Source organism: Prionailurus bengalensis, chromosome D4 (assembly GCF_016509475.1).
Source record: "Prionailurus bengalensis isolate Pbe53 chromosome D4, Fcat_Pben_1.1_paternal_pri, whole genome shotgun sequence".
Taxonomy (NCBI): domain Eukaryota; kingdom Metazoa; phylum Chordata; class Mammalia; order Carnivora; family Felidae; genus Prionailurus; species Prionailurus bengalensis.
This window is the reverse complement of record NC_057359.1, coordinates 10679042-10701041: the sequence shown is the minus strand read 5'-3', so window position 1 is coordinate 10701041 and position 22000 is coordinate 10679042. Positions and strand designations below refer to the sequence as shown.

At 45.0% G+C, this 22000-nt stretch overlaps 1 protein-coding gene across 5 annotated transcripts in view; it reads left to right on the top strand.

Moving 5' to 3' along the window:
* Positions 1 to 22000, top strand: part of DOCK8 (dedicator of cytokinesis 8) — a 232552-nt gene that overhangs the window by 87437 nt on the left and 123115 nt on the right. For all 5 annotated transcript variants that reach the window (XM_043566150.1, XM_043566149.1, XM_043566151.1 and 2 more), the window contains 6 exons: positions 5846 to 5931; positions 10874 to 10940; positions 11899 to 12048; positions 16346 to 16426; positions 17562 to 17721; positions 19985 to 20121. In XM_043566150.1, the coding sequence (XP_043422085.1) occupies positions 5846 to 5931; positions 10874 to 10940; positions 11899 to 12048; positions 16346 to 16426; positions 17562 to 17721; positions 19985 to 20121 (681 nt within the window). The remainder of the gene's footprint in view (positions 1 to 5845; positions 5932 to 10873; positions 10941 to 11898; positions 12049 to 16345; positions 16427 to 17561; positions 17722 to 19984; positions 20122 to 22000) is intronic.

The window sequence follows — 22000 nt, the reverse complement described above, 5'->3', positions numbered from 1 at the left end:
TGGGCTGTTCTTTTTACCAGAACAGGCCTGTGGAAGAGCAAAACCAGTTATCGATGAAGCTTACAAATGAGGCTCCGACAATAGCAACCAGGATTTCCATAGCTCTTAACGAAACGCTTTCACTGATACCATCTCATTTAATCCTCAGAACATTTTACGGTCTGCATGCAGTAACCTCACGCAGTGAGTCAAACCATTCAGTGATTTGGGGATCTGTTTTGCCGTTAATCCATCAAGGCGTGTTACTTAAACTTTGGTGTTCTTTTTTTTTTTATGTTTATTTGTTTATTTTGAGAGAGCGCGCATGAGCAGGGGAGGGGCAGAGAGAGGGGAGAGAGAATCCCAAGTAGGCTTTGCGCCGTCAGCTTGGGGCCCAATGTGGGGCTCAAGCTCACAAACCGTGAGATCGTGACCCGAGCCGAAGTCAAGAGTCGGACACTTAACTGACTGAGCCACCCAGGCGCCCCTAAGCTTTGGTGTTCGTAAGTGTTTTGTTAAAATATTTTTAAAAATAATGTCTGTAGGGCCACCTGGGTGGCTCAGTCGGTTAAGCGCCCGACTTGGGCTCACGTCATGACCTCGTGGTCCGTGAGTTCGAGCCCCACGTCGGGCTCTGTGCTGACAGCTCGGAGCCTGGAGCCTTTTCAGATTCTGTGTCTCCCTCTCTCTCTGCTTCTCCCCTGCTCATGCTCTGTCTGTTTCTCAAAACTAAATAAACGTTAAAAATTTTTTAAATAAATAAATACATAAATACATAAATACATAAATAAATAAATAAAATCTCTGTGAACAGCCTGAAGAGAATTGCTTTGAAAACATTCTGGCCAAAAGTGATCATAGCTGTGCTCTTAATGCATAGAACTTCAGAACCTTGATTGTCCACTTCTTTATATATCAGAGCTGACGCAGAACAGTGTGATAATTTAGGCTTTGCCTGTGGTCATCCCCAGGGGGGTGCTTCAGATGGGCTGAGAAATGACCGTCCTCCAAGCCTCCTTATACTTTATGTGAGGCTCTCAGTCTTTCCTCTGCATGCCAGAATGTCTGCTACTGGCTTGTGCCAAAACTGGCTACAGCAATATCTCCGTGGTCCAAATTTTATTCAAAGTTCTGTTGTAAAATATATGATTTGGGGGGCATTTTTGCCTAAAAGATACACTGTCCATCCATGCCTCTAAATGTTTTAAATTTAATTTTTGGATCAAGCAAGAAGACCATTAGGGAGCCTGGTTCTTTTTTTTTTTTTAATGTTTATTTATTTTAAAAGAGAGAGAGAGTGCATGCATGTGAGTGGAGGAGGGGCAGAGAGGGAGAGAATCTCAAGCAGGTTCCATGCTTAGCATGGAACCTGATGTGGGGCTTAATCCCACGAACCTTGAGATCATGACCTGAGCTGAAATTAAGAGTTGGTCCCTCAACTGAATGGTTCACCCAGGTGCCCCTAGGGAGCTTGATTCTTAAACCTTTTGAAGCCCCCACCCCTGGGTATTGTGACTGCTGACTTGCCCTTCTATGAGTTTACCAATGGTCAGCGGAAAGGACAGGAAAGCAGACATCTGTCATTAGATAGGATATTGTGTGTACTGTGCAAATATCATTGAGGACACTGACCTCATCCTACGCCTCAGTGAGGACCCGGAGGGAAAGTGTCTCGCAGGCCTTCAGACAGAGAAGAGTTCGCGTCCACTGGGGAAACGCAAACACAGGAGACATGTGCGTGTCTTGTCATTGGCTCTCCTGGATTCATTACTTAGGGTCAAATTTCTGTTCATCACTACTAAATCTAGCGGCTTACTTATTGGTGTCCTGAATTATATTCAGCTTTCTTTCCTTCTTTTTTTAAATTTACTTTTACTTTTTTAAATGTTTATTCATTTTTGAGAGAGAGAGAGAGAGAGAGAGAGCGTGCATGTGCACGCACATGAGCAGGGGAGGGGCAGAGAGAGAGGGAGACAGAGACTCTGAAGCAGGCTCCAGGATCTGAGCTGTCAGCACAGAGCCCGACACGGGGCTCAAACTCACAAACTGTGAGATCATGACCTGAACTGAAGTCAAATGCTCAACCGACTGAGCCACCCAAGCACCCCTTCTTTCTTTCCTTCTTATCGTTATTTCCCAACCATCTTGGTTTTCTCATCTCTTGATTTATTTTCAGTGGCCTCAAATTCCTTTTCTGAATGAGGCAGATTACAAACAAAAATGAATGATGTCGGCAGCCTTATTGCCTCCGTTCTTGAGATTGCAAAGTAAGAGTCAGAGAGGTAAAGTGACTTGTTCAAGATTCAACAGGCAGGTGAAAGGACAGAATGGAGCTCCTAGCCCATTAGCCCCAAATCTTATGTTTGCCTATTTATCTATCTACATATGACTGCCTGGTAGATTAGCACACGTAACTGAAACCCCGAGATGATATCAGCAACCACATTCTATCTCATACCCTTTCAGTGTCCACGGGAAACTTTAAAACTTATTACCAGTGTTAAATATGACCTTCACATGCATTCTTTTTCCTCCAAGTTCCATGCTGGGGGTGCCACTAGGTAAGAAAGAGTCCCAAAGTGGACATCAGGAGAGAGAAAACAATTTGAAAGGGGGGCGGGGAGAACATGTCCAGTGAGGCAGCGGCTCATTGGAGTCCCCCTCGTGGGATTACACGGGAGGGTGTCCAGTCCCACATTGAGTGCAAGAATGACTTACAGACTGTGTTGAAGGCGCTTTGTTTCATGGTCTTTGAAACAATGCAGAAACTTGATTAGGACTGAGAGTTATGATCTAGCAGAGGCCCTAATGGGCCTGCTTTATTGAGTGGAGAGGAATGCTTTGTAATTAGCGTGCCAATTATTTGTAAATTGGTATGTCTACAGTGCTGGAGGGCCCCTAGACCAGCCTTTAATATTTTGAAGCTCATACACCCAGAGGTTGCATTTGCCCTTGTAATTTGCACTTTCTCCAAAGGTGGCCCTGTGGAAGAAAGGTAAATTTCTGGCTCCCATGAAGTAATCACACATGCTGATTTGTTTTGAAAGCACATTAATTAAACTATTTAATATTACCATTACTTTATTTCTTGGCGAGGAGAATTTGAAGAGAGGTGGACCATTATATCCCAATTATGACTGAGCCTGCAGGAGGAGCAAAAGTAGAATGCAACCATCACACTTCTTTTTTTTTTAATGTTTATTTATTTTTGAGAGAGAGAGAGAGAGAGGTGGAGCATGAGCAGGGAAGGGGCAGAGAAAGAGGGAGACACAGAATCTGTCAGAATCGGGCTCCAGGCTCCAAGCTGTCAGCACAGAGCCCAATGCGGGGCTTGAACTCATGAACTGTGAGATCATGACCAGAACCAAAGTCCCACACTTAACTAACTGAGCCACCCAGGTGCCCCACAACCACTAAGCTTCTATGAGGCACGTTTGTTCCCTGATTCATTGTGGGTTCTGTAAAAGGTATCCTATGTGTTGGTCCCTAAAACCATGCCACTATACTCTGAATCACAGAAGAGTTTGCATTCAGACTCTTGAGGCTGCAAGTGACAGAGCCCAGTTAAAAACCAGTTAAGAAGAAAAGTAGTGGGGGGGCTCAGGTGATGAGATCACAGGCAGGCAGAGTTAGAGTTGGCCCCAGGATCCATTGGGTCAGCTGATGGAAGAACATATCTCATACTGTCTTTCTCTTTCTCTCTTACTGTCTCTCCCCCCATTTCTTTCTCTCTAAATACACACACACACACACACACACATACACACACACACACACACACACACACTCAGCAAGATAGAACAACAAACATCCTCTAAAGCTTCATATTTTCTCTTCTCCTCCTTTGCAAGCTAGTTCCTACTGCAGACAACTATAACACTTAAGAAATGCATGTAGACTAGAAGAGACTTAGGAAAGACATCAATATGTAGACCTTGTTTAGATCGTGATTTAACAAACTAACTGCAAAACACACACAAACACACACACACACACACACACCAAAATGGATACATTTTGGGGAAATTTGGAACTGACTAAACATTCAGCAATGATAAGAAATTACTGTTAATTCTTAAGAGTCATAATGATTTTATAGCTCTGTGTTTTTCAAAGTCTTTATCTTGTAGAGATGTGTGCTGAAATATTTACAGAAGAGATGATATGATGTCTGGAGTCTTGCTTACAAGTAATCCAGTATTGAGTGTGGGGGTGGGAGGAGAAGGTAGTCAATGGGACTGTAGGTGAACCCAGGTTGCCCCTGAGTTGAGCTTGTGGAAACTTACATGACAGGTAAGGGAGGTTCACTACATTACTGTCTCCAATTTTGGGTATGCTCCCATTCTCCCAATGAAAAGCTTTTAGCCAAGGGTTAAACCCTGAGGGTTGGAATCCAGACCAGAGAGGTAGCCTCAGAAGCCCGTGAATATGTGTTGAGGTTCTTCTCCAGTGGAGTGGGGTGGGAGGAGGCCTCGCTTTTCAATGTGTCAGCTCTGATCACCCCACAAGTGCCAGCTTGTTCTGGAGGGAGTTGAACTCAGTGTGGACATCAAGCAGTGGCTCTCCCGAAACACGATCAGCAGTTCCAGCGGGCCAGGTGGCCATCTGATGAACCTGGGCTTGGGCCTTGAGGAACGGAGGTTAGGGTTTGCTACTCTGTTCCACCCATCTGGGTACAGATTTACCGAGGACATGATTCTACTGCTGTATTTAAAAATGTTAACCTGTCGCTGTGGGGTATTTGGTGGAAAGCTCCCATCATTTGTAGGCCAGGAGAATATAATTAGACACGACTCTTCTTTGGACCCTTGTGAGTCGCAGACCACCCGTGTTTAGAGAGTCTACTGCAAGAGCAGGAATTCAAGTTTTCAGGGATTTGCACTGTTATCTTTGAATATATGGATATAATTAAGATACTGTCGGGGTGCCTGGGTGGCTCAGTCGGTTGGGCGTCCGACTTTGGCTCAGGTCAGGCTCTCGCCATCTGTGACTTCGAGCCCCGTGTTGGGCTCTGTGCTGACAGCTCAGAGCCTGGAGCCTACTTCAGATCGTGTGTCTCCTTCTCTCTCTGCCTCTCCTCTCTCAAAAATAAATAAAACTTGGAAAAACAATTTTTTTAAATATATTATGATAGCTCAGATGTGAATGTTGAAAGTTGCCTCAGGGACTTGATGTTTCTTTTTAAGTCTTGAGTCCCGAAGTGGTAAAATAGACAGGTGTATTTGTCATTACTAAGTCATTGCTAATTTGTCATTGCTGCGCTTCCTGTCCTTAGAACTTTTGCCAGCTCTAGCTGGATATGCAGGCATAGAACCTATACATATTCAACCCCAAGTCTCTATATCATCTGTTTAAGAGAACATCGAAGTGAGAAAGACACTATATTTTAGTCCTGATGGTTTACATGTAGCCTGACGTGAGCTATTCTGACTCAGACCTCAAGCCTGAAACTCACATATTTACTAGTAAAACTTCGACGGGAGAAATATTCTGAATGTGTGTTTAGAGCAAGCAAAAAAAAAAAAAAAAAAAAAGAAAAAGCCAGCAATACCAACAATAGGTATTAGATTTTGCAATGCCATCTGGTGGATGTTACTCAGCCATATTCCTGTTCACATTTCCTTCCTTCCTCCCTCGGTTTCTTTGTCTCAAATGCTTAGCTTTCTGAAAGGAGAAATTGTTTGCTGTCAATGTTGACTTTGAAGCTTGGGGTTGGATAAAAAGTCCAAGTGTTATCCCACAATTAGAAATAAAGCAAATGACAGTCGAGCCCTGGACGGCAGCCTTCCCTTCCCTGGACTCAACTTCAGCTGGAACCCCTGGTGGAAACTCACTAACGATTTCTTTACCATGTGTTTAATAATAGGAGGATGCCGTGGAAATACGTCCGGTACCAGAATGTCCTAAGGAACATCTGGGCAACAGAATACTGGTCAAGGTCCTGACCCTGAAGTAAGTATCAGCAAACATCCCAAACACGGCACTGAGGCTTATCTTGCCCTTTAGACAGAAACCGTCTCTGTCGACAGAGCCTAAATCAGGCACCTGTCAGGTGGTGGGAGGAGTAGACTTTGGAGTCAGCTACACTCGATTCTATTTCTACCAAGCCTTCGACTGTCCCTCTTCTATAATAGGGAAGGCACACCCTGAATTAGTCATGTAAGGTAATTGAGTGAAAAAGCATACGTTAACAAAAGTAACAAGGAAAGCTGGATGGTGGGAAAAAAAAACTGAAAAAAAACTAAAAAACAATGAGTGGTGCGTTCGAGTCCGCTCTGATTAATTCATGAGAGCTGATCGTGCTCCTCCCAGCTCTGTGTTCTGTGAAGTCAAGCAGGTAGCGTGACGTTGGCCATGAGGGAATATTTACAACATAGAAATCAGAAAATGCTGCAAATCAGAGCTTTTTCTTTCCAGGGACTTGTTTGTTAAACATTTACCGGCACACCGCTGTTGAAACATAATGTGAGATGCGGCTAAAACCCAGTCTCAGTGCCAGGGGACAACAAGGTAGCAGGGAGCAGTGGGGACTATAGCAAACCATCCCAAGGGGACACTACTACTGGTTAGAGCTGATTCTTGCCATCCAAGTACACAGGCCCTTTTTTTTTTATCAACTGTCTGCTTTGCTTTCGTTTTTGTTTTTGTTTTGTTTTTTAAATTTTTTTTTCAACGTTTTTATTTTATTTTGGGGACAGAGAGAGACAGAGCATGAACGGGGGAGGGGCAGAGAGAGAGGGAGACACAGAATCGGAAACAGGCTCCAGGCTCCGAGCCATCAGCCCAGAGCCTGACGCGGGGCTCAAACTCACGGACCGCGAGATCGTGACCTGGCTGAAGTTGGACGCTTAACCGACTGCGCCACCCAGGCGCCCCTGTTTTGTTTTTTCAAGAGAAGCTGGAAATTCAGTTTTTATGCATAATTTTCTGACTTCTTAACTATCTTCTCATCTCCTTTTTTTATTATTACTTTAATGTTTATCTATTTTTGAGAGACAGAGACACGGTGTGAGTGGGGGAGGGGCAGAGAGAGGGAGACCCAGAATCCGAAGCAGGCTCCAGGCTCTGAGCTGTCAGCACAGAGCCCGACACAGGGCTCGGACCCACAAACCATAAGATCATGACCTGAGCCAAAGTCGGACACTCAACCGACTGAGCCGCCCGGGCACCCCAAATTTCCTTTTTAAATACTACATAACTGCATGTCTGCAGTCTGGATTCCTCTTCTGGGCCAACTGTTTGCCACATCTACTTAAATTTTTTTTTTTTAATGTTTATTTTTGAGAAAGGGAGAGACACAGGGCGAATGGGGGAGGGACAGAGAGAGCCACCCACACACATACTGAAATCGAAGCAGGCTCCAGGCTCCAAGCTGTCCACACAGGGCCGGATGTGGGGCTTGAACTCATGAACCTTGAGATCATGACCTGAACCAAAGTCGGACGCGTAGCCAACTGAGCCACCCAGGCACCCTGTGACATCTACTTTAAAGTAGTTATCTCCAAATTCTTTGATTGTTTAACTTTCATAGTGAGAAAAAGCCCTGTATACTCCATATATATACGTTAATTTTGTACACACACATTAAAATACTATACGCGTTATAGGGACGCCTGGGTCCTACAGGGACGTCAGGCTCTGTGCTGACGGCGTGGAGCCTGCTTGGGATTCTCCAACTTCTCTTCTTCTCTCTGTCCCTCCCCCACGCATGCTCTCTCTGTCTCTCAAAATAAATAAATAAACTTTAAAAGACACATAAAATGTTACATGCATTATCAAATAGACATAAATTTTAAAATATGAACTAAGTAAATCAAAGTAAATTAGAGTAGCTTTTCCTCCACAGGAGCAGACTGTCTTGCATGCCCACCGGAGGGTCCATTGCAGCCTGCTCCTGCAGACTGCCACGCTAGAGAAGGCTTCCACCTCAAATCACAGACTCTTCTGAAACTATTAAGTTCTAGATGTTCCATCTAGGCAACAGCACGTGAGCATAGTATTGTTTCACGCCCTCGGGGGAGGGCATCGATGTCTTGAAGTGAATTCACGGACCCCTAACGCAGCCCCTGGTTTGCACTTCGGGCATCTGGACTCTGGACTCAAGGCTGTGTCTCAACCCCCGGGAGCTTCTCTGGGAATTTGAGTTCTTCCTGATAGATGAGGTTGTTACCCGGGATGATCTCGAGGTTCCTACCTGCCCTGCACTTCTGTGATTCCAATGCAGAGCCTCCCCAGATCCTCTCCTGAGAACGCGAGCGGGCAGCGCTGCTCACCCTGGGTCCTGGGGGCTCGCTTGATGTTGCAGCCCCTCCCCCCAGCTGGCTCTCCCAGCAGGGGGAGGGGCAGAGGGGCTTTTGTCTGTAGCAGGACGGGAGGGGCCCCATGAGCCCGCAGTCGGTCAAGTCAGGGCTGCAGAAAGGCAGACGCTAGCCCTTGCAAGCCAGCCCGGAATGCTAGCCTTGCAGCCGGGCCGCTGCTGGAAGGGGCCGCCGGTCTCCTCCCTGTTGCCGGGGAGCCCACCCTGTTGTGTGAGGCATTGGTGCACCCCCAGCCGGCCCCTCGCAGGTGCAGTAACTATGCTATTTGGGATTGGAGGAATTCTCCCTCGTGGTGTCCCTTTGTCACCAAACTTTCTAGACCTTTCCAGCCAATACACAGCAGCAGTTCTCACAGGGGGGAGAACATGGCCACAAAGACCGACATGTATTATTTGAAAAAAACCAAACAAATAGAGCCTTTTGGATGTCTCTTAATGAAAATCATCAAGTTTGGATTTCTGGTGATGTTCTTCCCAATTGCCAACGCAGACCTCAAGCAGAAGCGAGGTGTTTGCCCACCTCGGTGGGCACTTGGCCCACTCAAGGGGCTTAATATGCTTGGCCCACTCAAGGGGCTTAAATAGCATCCATATCGACTTAACACCTGCAAGAAGAGAGATGGGCCAAAGAGATTGGCCCAGCTACTCTGTCCCACTGCTCTGCAACAAACTGGCTGCAAAAACAAAAAAGAAAGCAAGTTCTTTTTTAAAAAAAAATCATTTTCTTTTAATTTCTGTACTTATTTTGAGATAGAGAGCACGAGCGGGGGAGGGGCAGAGAGAGGCGGGGGGGGGGGGGGAGAATCCCAAGCAGGCTCCGCGCTGTCAGCGCAGAGCCCCACGCAGGGCCTGAACTCACCGACCGCGAGATCGTGACCCCAGGTGAAACCAAGAGGCAGACGCTCAATCGACTGAGCCACCCAGGCGCCCCAAGAAAGCAAGCTCTTATAGGTCAACCTGCGGTCTCAACAGATGAATAGTAAGAACTTAATGACAATGCTGAGGCCTTCCATTTCCCCAGTGACGCTGACCTGCAGAATTTTATTTCTCCTCCCACGGATTTTATCAGCTGGGGAATTTTTCAAAAACTGTTGAGATCTAGCACTGTCGCTGCTTTGCTCTTGAGAAACATGTAAAGCCTCAAGCAAAAAGAAAGAATCAAGCTGATGCCATATGTGCAGATGTCTGTAGCACATGGGAAAAAAAAAAGAGGATGACGAAGAAGTATTTGTCTCATTTGCATTTTATGTGGAGAAATCTTTTTTTTTAACATTTATTTATTTTTGAGAGAGAGAGAGAGAAAGAGAGCACAAGCAGGGGAGAAGGAGAGAGAGAGAGAGAGAGAGACACAGAATCCGAAGCAGGCTCCAGGCTCTGAGCTGTTAGCACAGATTCCGGAGCGGGGCTTGAACTCATGAACCGCGAGATCATGACCTGAGCCGAAGTTGGCCGCTTAACCGACTGAGCCATGCAGGCACCCCTGGGGGGAAATCTTTTAGTGGAAAATTTATTATCGCCTTGTGCGAAATAACTTCAGCTCAGACGAGTTGTCTTGGTGGTGAAACCAGTGTGTGTCAGATTTACTCAGGGAACTTGTTTTCAATGCAGACTTTGGGACACCTTCCACCACTGTTTCCCCCCAAGAGAGAAATTCTGGTTCAGGAGATCTCAGGGGGGACAAAGAAACCTGTGTTTTGATAGACAGAGTTACCCAGTGATAAAGCCTTCCTCTCACACGTGCCTTGAAACAAAACTTGGCCTAATTTACATGACTTCTGAGGCAATGGTGGTCCAGGGCCTGGTTACTGGTGCTCTCAGATGGCCGTATCCAAGGTCGTGGTTGTTAGCCTGAGACACTTGGAATCTGCACATCTGTGCTCCATGTGTATGCTATAACATGTGGGGAGGGATTATGCCTCGGGGATGCGGTCTCTTCAAACCCACCCTTTCAAGGGCAATGGGCAATTAGGGCCAAGAATTTTCTAGCTCTCGCTGGACCCACTCAGCTCAGTGTTTATTGGCCGTGCTCGGTTCCCTGCCCCCACCAACTACTAACTCAGAAGCTCCCCTTGCAGTGGAATTAGGAAAGGGCAGACCTTCACCCATACAGATGGTCCCTATCAGTCCAAGGAAAAACAACAGAAGTTTCCTTTCTTCCCTCTCTGAAAAGCCTTGTCCCTTAGAATTGAATTCATAGGGATTCCTACCCTAGCGATAAAGGGTACACTGTGAACAAAGCCTTTACCTGAGACAGAGGCTTCACCATCAGAAAGCACAGCAGCTACCATGATAAGAAGGGCCATGCTGGATCACACCGTGGGACCATTCTTCCCTGTCTCCCCTGTGGTGCCACAAACAAGTGCTTTTTAGGAGAATGTAGCCTCCACCACGATCTCCAGTAAGTAGGAATCTTCCACGAACCTCCCATGAATCTCCCAGTGCAGATTCTCATCTGCGCGGAGTGATCCAAATATTTTGGGGAACGATTGACATTTTTAGCCGGTTTATGTGACGAGTCACTGTCAGCAAATTCAAGATCATCTAAGTTAAAACCCTCTTTCTTCCTCTCTCTGACAGGTTCGAGATTGAAGTTGAACCTCTGTTTGCCAGCATCGCCCTCTACGATGTTAAAGAAAGGAAAAAGGTAAGGAAGGAACAACCCATCCCTGAGGGCACACTTACTGCTCGTGATTTTTCGGGTTCATGTTTTCAGATGTCACTTCTACGCAACAAAAACATATCAGATCTGAAAGCAGATGACCTTTGGTACGTCCAGTTGTACTGGGAATGCTGGTCGTTTATGTTCTTTGAAGAATCTTAAAGGGAGAGCCTGTTGGAAGTGGTGGCCTGTTTGAGATCGAGAGAGAAAAGAAATAGCAGCATATGGGATGACCAGTGAAACAAGTTAATTTAAATTCATTTTTAACAGGGCATATGTGTAATGTTACCTCGGTTTGGGAGCTTTTGCGTTGTGAAGTACCCTCATCACGGATGGAGGGCGCCATCCTGTGTAGTAAATCTATTAATTTGCCATTGGGGAAAGACCTCACCAACTGTGATGTGCGCTTTTTTTTTTTAATGTTTATTTATTTTTGAGAGAGAGACAGAGTGTGAACAGGGGAGGGGCAGAGAGAGAGGGAGACACAGAATCGGAAGCGGGCTCTAGGCTCTGAGCTGTCAGCACAGAGCCCGACGTTCAGCTCGAACTCACAAACTGTGAGATCGTGATCCGAGCCGAAGTCGGACGCTTAACTGATTGAGCCACGCAGGTGCCCCTTTTCTCCTCCTTCTTGACTGTAAAGTAACCGAGGGCAGAGACGGCATCTTTCCCTTCTTGACTGCAGTGCCTAGCACATTACTGGTATTCAGAAGATAAGGACGGGTTGATAAAAATGTCAGTGTTTCAAGGAACATCTCTCAAACAGCTCCAGAATCTCTAGAAATTGTGACAAAATGTGAATCAGATTTTCCACCAACCCCTAGAGACGTCTGTGATGACCCTCGTTTTGCAACATTTCTTTGTGGGGTTTTACTCTTCGAACCTACTTAGACCATGAGAACAACAGGTGGGACTCATGTTTTGCCTTGTTCCTTGTTGACAGATCTCGGAAAATTTTCACTGTGACCTGAACTCTGACCAGTTCAAAGGATTTCTGCGTGCTCACACGCCCTCTGTTGCCCCGTCGAGTCAGGCGAGATCTGCCGTGTTTTCCGTCACCTATCCGTCCTCCGACATCTACCTAGTCGTCAAGGTAGTTAAACACAATCTCGTTTGTACGTCGGGCATTGGGATGCTTCATTATTGTGTTATTCCCAGACCACGTTGGAGATGTCAGAACGTATCCACTTGTTCTCTGTGCGATTCGCTGTCTGCTTTTCAACTTGACCCTTTTTCCTTTCCAAGCAAATTCTGTGTGGGATACTAGAGCAATTATGGGTTTTGAAGGCCTACAGTCTTGATTTTGAATCCTGGCTTTGAAGCCTTATCGCTATAGGACTTGGGGTAATTACCCAAACCTTGCTGAGACTTGGTTTCCTTATGTGTAAAGTGGGGATGTGTAAAGTGGGGGCCCTCCGTGGGCCGTTGTGATTGTGGAACCAAGCCTGGAACATTACAGGCCCCCTTCCTCCTGGCCCAGCTCTTCCTCCTATGCTTGGCTGTTCAGCTCTGGGAGGCTGCTGTGGAGGAAATCCAGATAGACTTTCCCGACTCCGTTCATGTCCTTCTAGACACCTGTAGTTAAATGTTCCCAAGTCCAGGCTCTGACAATTTAAGATGTGAGCTATACTTTCTATATTTCACCCTCCCTTTTGAGCACCATGTGACAGACTGCGTATTTGCAGTGGGACTCGAAATCTACGGGACAGTTCCAAGTACAAGGACCTCTGGTTCTCACCGGTACTCTTTTTTCTGATGTGAGAAAAACAGAGACTTTGTCTACACACCCACGTGCCTGGTTAGAGGTTAACAACAAACACTGGATATTTCACTTACCTTAAGCCAAATATTTAGTCTTATTGACTGTTTACCCCAAAACTGCAAAACAAAACAAAACAAAACAAAACAAAAAAAAAACCCAAGATTCAGGTGTTTGTTTTTTTTTTTAATTTTTTTTTTTTAACGTTTATTTTTGAGACAGAGAGAGACAGAGCATGAACGGGGGAGGGACAGAGAGAGAGGGAGACACAGAATCCGAAACAGGCTCCAGGCTCTGAGCAGTCAGCACAGAGCCCGACGCGGGGCTCGAACTCACATACCGTGAGATCGTGGCCTGAGCCGAAGTCGGATGTTTAACCGACTGAGCCACCCAGGCGCCCCAAGATTCAGGTGTTTTGATTTCATGTACACCCAGAGTTCTGGGTTTGGAACCTTTTGTAGTTAACACAGTGTCTTACCTCCATAATCGCATTGATTCCCCCCATGACCCCATGAGAGTAGCATATCGATTCCAAAGAATTTAAGTGACATGGAGGTCAGCTAACAAGTGGCAGATGTCTCGCTGTGTGAGCTGCCTTTTCACCATTCTACAAAGACTCTGAAACGTTACTATTGCTTGAAGAGGATCTGTTTAAGCTTTTAGGAAGCATTAAAGTTAAAATCCTATTGCTAAGAAGACACATCTGTTGTTGTCAGACTTCACATGTATCCATTTTCCTGCAATATTATTACTTAGACATGTTGGAAGATTAGCTTCGAACCCACCCTGGCACCCCTGTATTAAAGTTTTCTCAGCCTGGGAAACCAAAGACACTAGTCCCATAGAGCCGGATTTTGCTTCAGGCTCTATTTCTTAGTGGATGACTTTATTTTGGTAAATCCATCATAGCCTGCTAAGTATCAGCAGCTACCTATAGGTTACTATTAACTTGCTTAATAGATTCCAAAATTTTCAAATGTACAAATGCATTCATTTGGCCATAACGAGCATTCTGTCAATTGTCTGGATACAGGGAAGACGTTTAAAGCTCAGTAAGACAGGCCCTGGTTTGCCTCTGGCTTCTTTTCCTTTACTGTAATGGCATCATTGCTGTTTGTTTCTGTCTAAATACAGAGCAAATGGTGTGTAATATTTAGCAGGCAGATGCCATGCAATGAAGAGGAGCTCTTTCTTATTTTTATTCCCAGGCTGAACACCAGGTTCTTTTCATTTCATTTTATTTTTTGAATTTTTTAATGTTTATTTTTGAGGTGGGGGGAGGGGCAGAGGGAGAGGGAGACACAGAATCGGAAGCAGGCTCCAGGCTCTGAGCTGTCAGCACAGAGCCCGATGCAGGTGTCAAACCCACGAACTGTGAGTACTGAGCCGAAGTCAGAAACTCAACCCACTGAGCCCGCCAGGTGCCCTGAACATCCAATTCTTAACTGTATTTTAGGTAGCATTTCCTGGTTTAGTATTGCATATACCATTGCTTTGAAAGATTATCCAGGCTTAAAGGTTGTGTTTCTCAGTTGAGAGATGGAGAATAAGGATGAGATTTAAAACTTTCAGTATAAACATGGAAGGCGTGCTACCAGCCCCTCTTGATCTGACAAAAATTCCCTGGTAATTCCAACGCACCCCTTTCCCCTGCCTGCCTCGGTTGTAAGGACACGTGTTTGTTTTACACATAAACGTGACGGGCCATACCGTGGACCCTCATAGCAGCTGCAGCACCTGTCACAAAGTACCTGCCGTTACCCTGTCCACCCCAGGGAAGGGAACAGTACCTGCTGGTCTGGTCAGATCTGGAGTCTCCCACTTTCAGATTCTGGAGACCCCTCTCCTGTGGTCTATACGTGACTAATACACTGTACACGACTAATGCTTGAAGCATTCCCATTGTTGCTGCAGGGTCCTAATAAAAAAGTTCTCCATCTGTGTCCAGATTTCATGTCAAAGACCACATTTTTAGCCACTGACTGCATGGGAAGACCAACCTCTTCCAGTTTTTTCCATAAGCTCCCCGCTGTGAACTTCAGTAGAAGAGGGGCCAAGCGTAGCTTGTTCACCACCTATCTCCCCAGCAGCGACCGCCCCGAAGGTGCTCAGCCAGTGGTTTGTGAATGAATGAACGAATGAGTGAATGATTGCTGACTAGCAGTGATACTGGTCAGACTCTAGCTCAAGAGTTGTGGTGTGTGTGCTCAGCCTGGGGCATCTGGGGGGAATCAGCCTTTGTGAGAAGTGAGAGACTTCCGGTCTGTGGTTTCCCTGAGACAGAGAGATGCCCAATGAACAGCTCCACACCACTTTCTCTGAACTCCATGAAACACCCTCCATCGCTAGGGTATTCCTGGTTTAAATACTATCTGGCAGTGCCTCTCAAGAATGTGTGCCTGTAAGTGATGAATCGCGGGAATCGACTCCTGAAGCCAAGACTCCACTGTATATGCCGAATGTTAGCTAATGTGACAATAAATTGTTAAACCAACAAAAAAGAATCTGTGCCCGATGGAATACGTTAACCCAGATTTCTTCTTTTTTTTTTTTAAATTTAAACTTAAGTTAGTTAACGTATATAGCGCAATATTGGTTTCAGGAGTAGAACTCTGTGATTCCTCAATCACCTGCTTACAATACCCAGTGCTCAACCCAGCAAGTGCTCGCCTTAATCCCCATCCCCCATCTAGCCCAGCGCCCCACCCACCTTCCCTCCAGCAACTCTGTTTGTTCCCTGTCATTAAGAGTCCCAAATTTTTTTTGAAGCAGCATCTCAACTGATGTCTAATCTCAACACAGGCTAATGGGATCAACTCGTTTTTCTCCTCAGTCTTCAGGTTTAACTGCATTTTCTTGGAGCAGAGGGTTGGGAAATTTCAGAGTGCCCCTTTCCTTTCTCCTAAAGAGGATGGCCACATTTATGGCCAGTCAGATCGTTTACCTGAAGCAAAATGGAAGAAGATATTCGACAGTGGTGACATTAATTCATATTCCCAGCCAGTTAGCAAAGTGAAAAGCTGTACCATCCGCTGGTTTTTTTTTTCCCCATGTCTGTTAAATCCAGAGAAGCGGCCCTAATAGGAAATACAAGGGAGACAATTACAGATAATTTATTCTCTTCATTTATTCATTTTGTGGAAGGTTTTAGTCCCCAACCTGACTTTTACAGAGGCCATATCTCTTTTTTACATTGTAAGCAATAATAAAGAAAATGAGTTTTTCCCTTCTTACATATGTCTCATGGGTTCTGTTTTATAAAATAACTTTTATTGCATTTTTTATTGTAGGCATAATACACGTTTATGGTTTAAAAATAGAAAATACACATAAGCAATAGGAAGAAAATAAAAATAGCACATAATCTCAGCATACAAAGATAACTACTGTTAACATTTGCTGTGTATCTACAATCATCCTTTTAATATACCTTTATGATTTTTTTTTTTACACAACTATGGGGTACTCTTCATGCCAATTTTTTTCACACTAATTTTTTTAGATCAAAAAGCATGTAATACGAACATCTTCCCTGTCATCACATATTGTCACAAAATATCGTTTTGATGGTTGCCCCAATGCCAATGTATGGATTAATTCATGAGTTTTGTTTTAATATTTTTGTTGGTAGATTGAAAAAGTCCTTCAGCAGGGAGAGATTGGAGACTGTGCAGAACCCTACATGGTTATCAAAGAGAGCGATGGCGGAAAGGTATGATGTTGGGCTATTACTAAATGGTGACATTTTAGAATAAGCAGACATCTTCCCCAAGTTCCACAAAATAGTTAAGTCTATCATATGTCCCCATAAGAGACATTACTAAATCGTGTCTTTAAAAAGAACGAAGAGAAACTGGTCATTGATGATAACTTTTTAAAGAAATAAATTCTTGAATTCAACAAATGATGACATATCCACCAGCATCTAAAAAAAGTTGGCTAGGACAAAGCCACATCCTGTTGTGTTGGCTCCAAGGCTCTGACCCAGGTTGCGAAGGCCACAGAGACCTCACGAAACTGAACCATGCCTGAGCTCTACTGGACTTTCTCAATGGTAGCAGCCAGTTTCCAAATATCCTTTCTGGTGTGGATATTTAGAAATAGGCTGAGACTTCTGTACATCATAAAATCACATAGAAAACATAGGTACTGAGCTTGTGAAAAGGACATCCTTTCTCAGCAACCATTTGCAAAAGTTTCCAATGTGACTTTTAAAACATGGCCTTTCTGGAATACTACTTGGCTTAATCAGTGTCCTGCTATGGACTTACAAATCTCAAATAAGATTTATTGAACTCAAGACATTTATTTTTTTGAAACTTACCTTCTATTCTGAACTTAGAAAGAACAGCTTGGAAGTGTGGTCAACCTAATAAGGAAGTCGTTAGCAGCCTTTATACATTTTTCTGGAGTTTCCCAAGGCAACTTTTGAAAAACAGGCTCTCTTGAAAGCTTGGTAGATAATATGTGAAATTTTTCATTCCAAAATTTCGTCGTGCAAATCCAAGTCCTGTGGCTAGCCCCTAAAAGAGTCACTTGTTGTTTAGCTTGTATAACAAGCCTTAGACGACAATGACTTCTTTTTCTTCTTCTTCTTCTTTTCTTTTTTACTTGAAGGTATATTTATAATTAAATATTGATTTTCTTTAAACTCTTCCATTTCAAATCTGCATTTTCCTATCAGCTAGACTTCTAGGATGAGTTGTATCTTTTTCCTGCCTATTCACTCTTTTTAATCAGTTGGGTAGAGATTTTGGAGATGGCTGTCCTATTCATAGCAAAGACCATTGATTTCTTGCTGGCACCATATAGTTTGTCTCTGCTTGTCCCTTTCTACTTTCTTCTAGAGTAAAGAAAAGATTGAAAAACTGAAACTTCAGGCTGAATCCTTCTGCCAGCGTTTGGGGAAATACCGGATGCCTTTTGCCTGGGCTCCCATAAGCTTAACAAGTTTCTTCAATGTCTCCACCCTGGACAGGGAGGTAACCGATGTGGAGTCCATGGTTGGTAAGATTTTCAACTGCAGTGGGAAAGGGGGGGTGTCCCAGGGTACTCACTCTGAGGTCAGCTGCTTATTAGTGGGGGCTTGGGGTGCAGTAAGGTGTGAAGAATGGGAAGGAAGAGGAAGATAAATAGGGTGAAACACTGTTGTGACTGACTTACAAATGCTTGAGCGGCCAGTGGTCCCCAAAGCAATTATCATGAACATTTGTGGAGCTGAAATACACTCTTATAGTAAGATGTTTGGTTGGAATTTTCTGGACGCTCTGACACTTTAAAAAGTTAATTTTCCGTAGCCACCTCCATTTCAAAGTAAAATTTTTGAATTAACAAAGTGTAGTAACTGTCTACAGTGGGTTCAACAATGCCACCATGACTGGCTCGTCAGCGTAAGAAAAGTCACACTCAGGGCTTCTGAAAGCAAAACTCAGGTTTCTCAGTAAAATTTCCAGTCCCTTCAAGTTTGGTGGTGGTGTCTTTTTTTGTTTTGGGTTGGTTTTGCCACTTGCAGTAAAAAAGATGCCAAGAGAATATTTAGTGACTGTTCCAATTTTTTTTACCCTACCTCTCCTTTTCATCACCTCACCCTTGGTCTGAGTCATTAATTTCCTGAACGGGTTGGGTATGGAAATGTTCAAGAGGGTTCAGAGTTTTCAGGTCAACCCACCCCACCTGTGGGGGAGTGTCTGTTGTCCTCAGTGTCTGTGTGTCCAGCAAATATTTAAGGCTGTGCACTTTTCTCCTGCATTCCTAAGCCCTGACATTTCTGAAATGCTGCCTGTAACGGGGGACTGGAGGAAAAGGCACTTTGTTATTGCTGCCGCTGTTCTGGATTATTGTCGCATAACTGCCAGTCAGAACTGCTGGGTTATTTCTGGTTTACCAATAGCAAACCTCACTTTAGTGAATCCTGACCTTCACACCACGGGGTGTGTGTGTGTGTGTGTGTGTGTGTGTGTGTGTGTGTGTGTGTGTTTAATGCCAACTTCTGTGTAGATCCAGGTAGCCTTACCTGAAAGAGTTATGCATAGACTTTAGAGGGCACCGTGAAGTAGGTGATTCAGTCATAGGGTTTGCTGAGTCCTCAGTAATCTCCAGGTCAAGGATAAATGAACCTAACGTCAGAGGCTGCTTCCTAAGAAGTAATTGGGAGGTGCGGTGTATTATACCGGGGCAGTGTGGCGAATGCAGGCGGGCAGTGGAGGCATGAAGCGCCTCACAGCATCACAGCAAGAATTAAGGGTACGAGAATATTCGAAGAGGGGGTGTGGCAACATTAGCGTTCCCAACAATTTGACCATTCACAACAGAACCCCTTAATTTTGCAGTACAGAAGCAACAAGATCCCCCTAAATCACAAACAGGGGTAACACATAACTAGGCAGAGTACCAGGGTCTGAGCCGAGGTGTGGGCGTGACTCAGGGTTCTACTCCCTGTTAGACGGGTCAGCGAGGGAGCCTGGCTCCACTGCCCAGGGCTCACAGGGAGTGCGGAAGAAAGCCCAGATTCAGAAGGTACACAGGCCAACCCTAGCATGTTTCGGTCACAGTCCCAAATGCATTCAGGGGCATTCGCGTACATGGCTCTCCCAACGGAGGGCGAGTGTAAAAATAAAACAAAAGCAAACACTGTTGGCTCAATAACGCTCATCTGCAGACCCAGCCCTGGCCGCAGTTTGGCCCTTGCAGGGAGGCTGACCCTGAGCTCCACGTGGGAGGGGACCGTGGCTGCTCGTGGCTTCTCCACTCAGGTCACAGGAGGACTAGGGACCCCAACCGGGGGACCGAGAAAAGTAAGGCCAGTGGAGGGAAATTTTCATTCAAAACAACTATGGTCATGTTCGGTGTTCTGGCATAGTGACTTTGAACATCTCTTTTATGTACACTGAGACTAAGGTAACATTGTACATCAACTACACTTCAATAATACCTTCTTGGGGTGCTTGAGTGACTCAGTCGGTTAAGCGTCCGACTCTGGCTCAGGTCATGATCTCATGGTTCATGAGTTCAAGCTCCGTGTCAGGCTCTATGCTGACAGCTCAGAGCCTGGAGCCTGCTTCTGCTTCTGTGTCTCCCTCTCTCGCTGCCCCTCCCCTCCCCCTCCCCCGCATTCTGTCTCTCTCTCTCTCTCTCAAGAATAAATAAACATTAAAAAAATTTTTTTTTAATACATTCTTAAAAATCTATCTTTTACATGATAGAGTTAATGACTTCTGTGTATTCAAACAGAAAGGCATATGCTTTCGAATGATGGTTGTTTTCCTTACAGGGAGAAGTTCCGTGGGGGAGCGGAGAACTTTGTCCCAATCTAGAAGGCTTTCTGAAAGAGCCCTCTCCTTGGAGGAAAATGGGGTCGGATCCAACTTCAAGGCCACCCCCATGACCATTAACAGCTTTTTCAAGCAGGTATCTGTTCACGTGACAGTGTGTCTGGATTTCTCCCCACGACGGCCTGGGTGTTGGAGCCCAAAGGGGGAGGTATACGTAATGATTAGGGGAGAATGTTAGTTAACCTCGTCAAACCTCGGTTTCGTTACCTGCGGAACAGGAAGGGCAGTGCTTGTTTCTTGGGGCAGTTGGGAGTGTTCGATGACACGAGTGTTCTTCACACGGTGACCAGGACACAGCAAGTGTTGGCTCATTTGATTGACGGAAGGATTCATTCCCACTAATGCAAACTCTCCTATTTGAATTCTCACGGTCAGTTCATCTATGAGGCTATGAAAACTCTCTGGCGGAAACATCCCTTTCCCCCTTGGTCTTGGGGTTTCCTGGCCCAGCTGTTGTCCCTCTCACTCCTGTTCCATGCGCAGGCTTTCCACGTTTCTGCCATATTTGTTTGCTCATAGAGGGGTGACCTTTGCAGGTAGTGCTTTTTATTAGCTCAATAGACATTGAGGTCATGTAAAAGCCACAGGATCTCTTAGAGTAATCAACTTCATAGAGACAGAAAGTGGAACGATGGCTGCCAGAAGCTGGAGGAGGAGAGGAATGGAGAGTTGTTGTTTAATAGACACAGAAACCTTCGGTTTTGGAAGATGAAGGAATTCTGGCGATTGGTTGCCCAACACCGTAAATGTACTAACGCTAATAACTGTCCACTAAAAAATGGTCAAGATGGTAAGGTTCATATTATGTGCATTTGTTTCTGTTTGGGATATCCCCCTTCCCACTGTATTGCTTTGGTTGGGGTGGGGGCCAGAGTATCTAACTGACATTTATCATCTGTACCTGGGAATAAGACCCACCTGCCTACTTTCCCCAGCCTTTGGATTAGAGCTCTTGCCCTTGAATCCTTGAACCCTTAGCAGAGTACCTGTCTCATGTAGGCACCTGGAGAGTAGTATCGACACTTAGTCTTCTTAATCAAGACACATGTGAAGAAAATGAGGCTAGGAAGAAGATGGAAAGATGCTTTCTCTATCTTCAAATCTTCGGAGAAGGAAGGAACCTTACTCTGTATTGTTCCAGAGAATAAGGCACGCAGGAGTGGATTTAAGTTACTGGGGGAGAAACCTTTGGCCTGGATTTCTAATGGTCACACAGACTTCCTAAGAAGGTAGTAGAAGAATTGTTGAGAGGCTGGGAACAATAGGTCGGGAGTAGTAGAGAAGGAATTTTTTTTCCCCTTGTAAAAGGTGGAATTGCGGATTTATGATCAGTCTTTTGTTTCTTGTCCGTGAAGTGTCCCTAGAAGGAGTTTTTTTAATGTTAATTTTTGAGAGAGAGAGAGAGAGAGAGAGGATGAGGGGGCGGGGAGGAGCAGAGAGAGAGGGGGGGGACACAGAATCGGAAGCAGGCTCCATGCTCTGAGCTGGCAGCACAGAGCCCGATGCGGAGTTCGAACTCAGGAACCACGAGATCATGACCTGAGCTGAAGTCAGACGCTGAACGAACTAAGCCATCCAGGCGCCCCAGAAGCAAATTTTTAATTGTCTGTCTTAGCCTGTGACAGACCAAATGGACAAATCAATCTGCAGAATGGCATCATTTATCCAACACTACACCCAGAAGCACTCTTCTGAGCCCTGTTAATATTAAGTACACTCCTGTATTCCTCCCAAGTAATCCTTTGAGGTAGGATCTATTATTATCCCATTTTACCAACAAAGAAACAAGCCCAGAGAATGCAAAGTCAGGGTATAAAAGAACCAAATAAGGTAATTGATAAGGCATATCAAATTGAAGTGCTTAAATCTCTACCCTGATAACAATGAATGCACCTTCTTTTAAACTTTGCACAGAGCTTTATTTTGTTTTATTTTATTATTTGTTTATTTTTTTC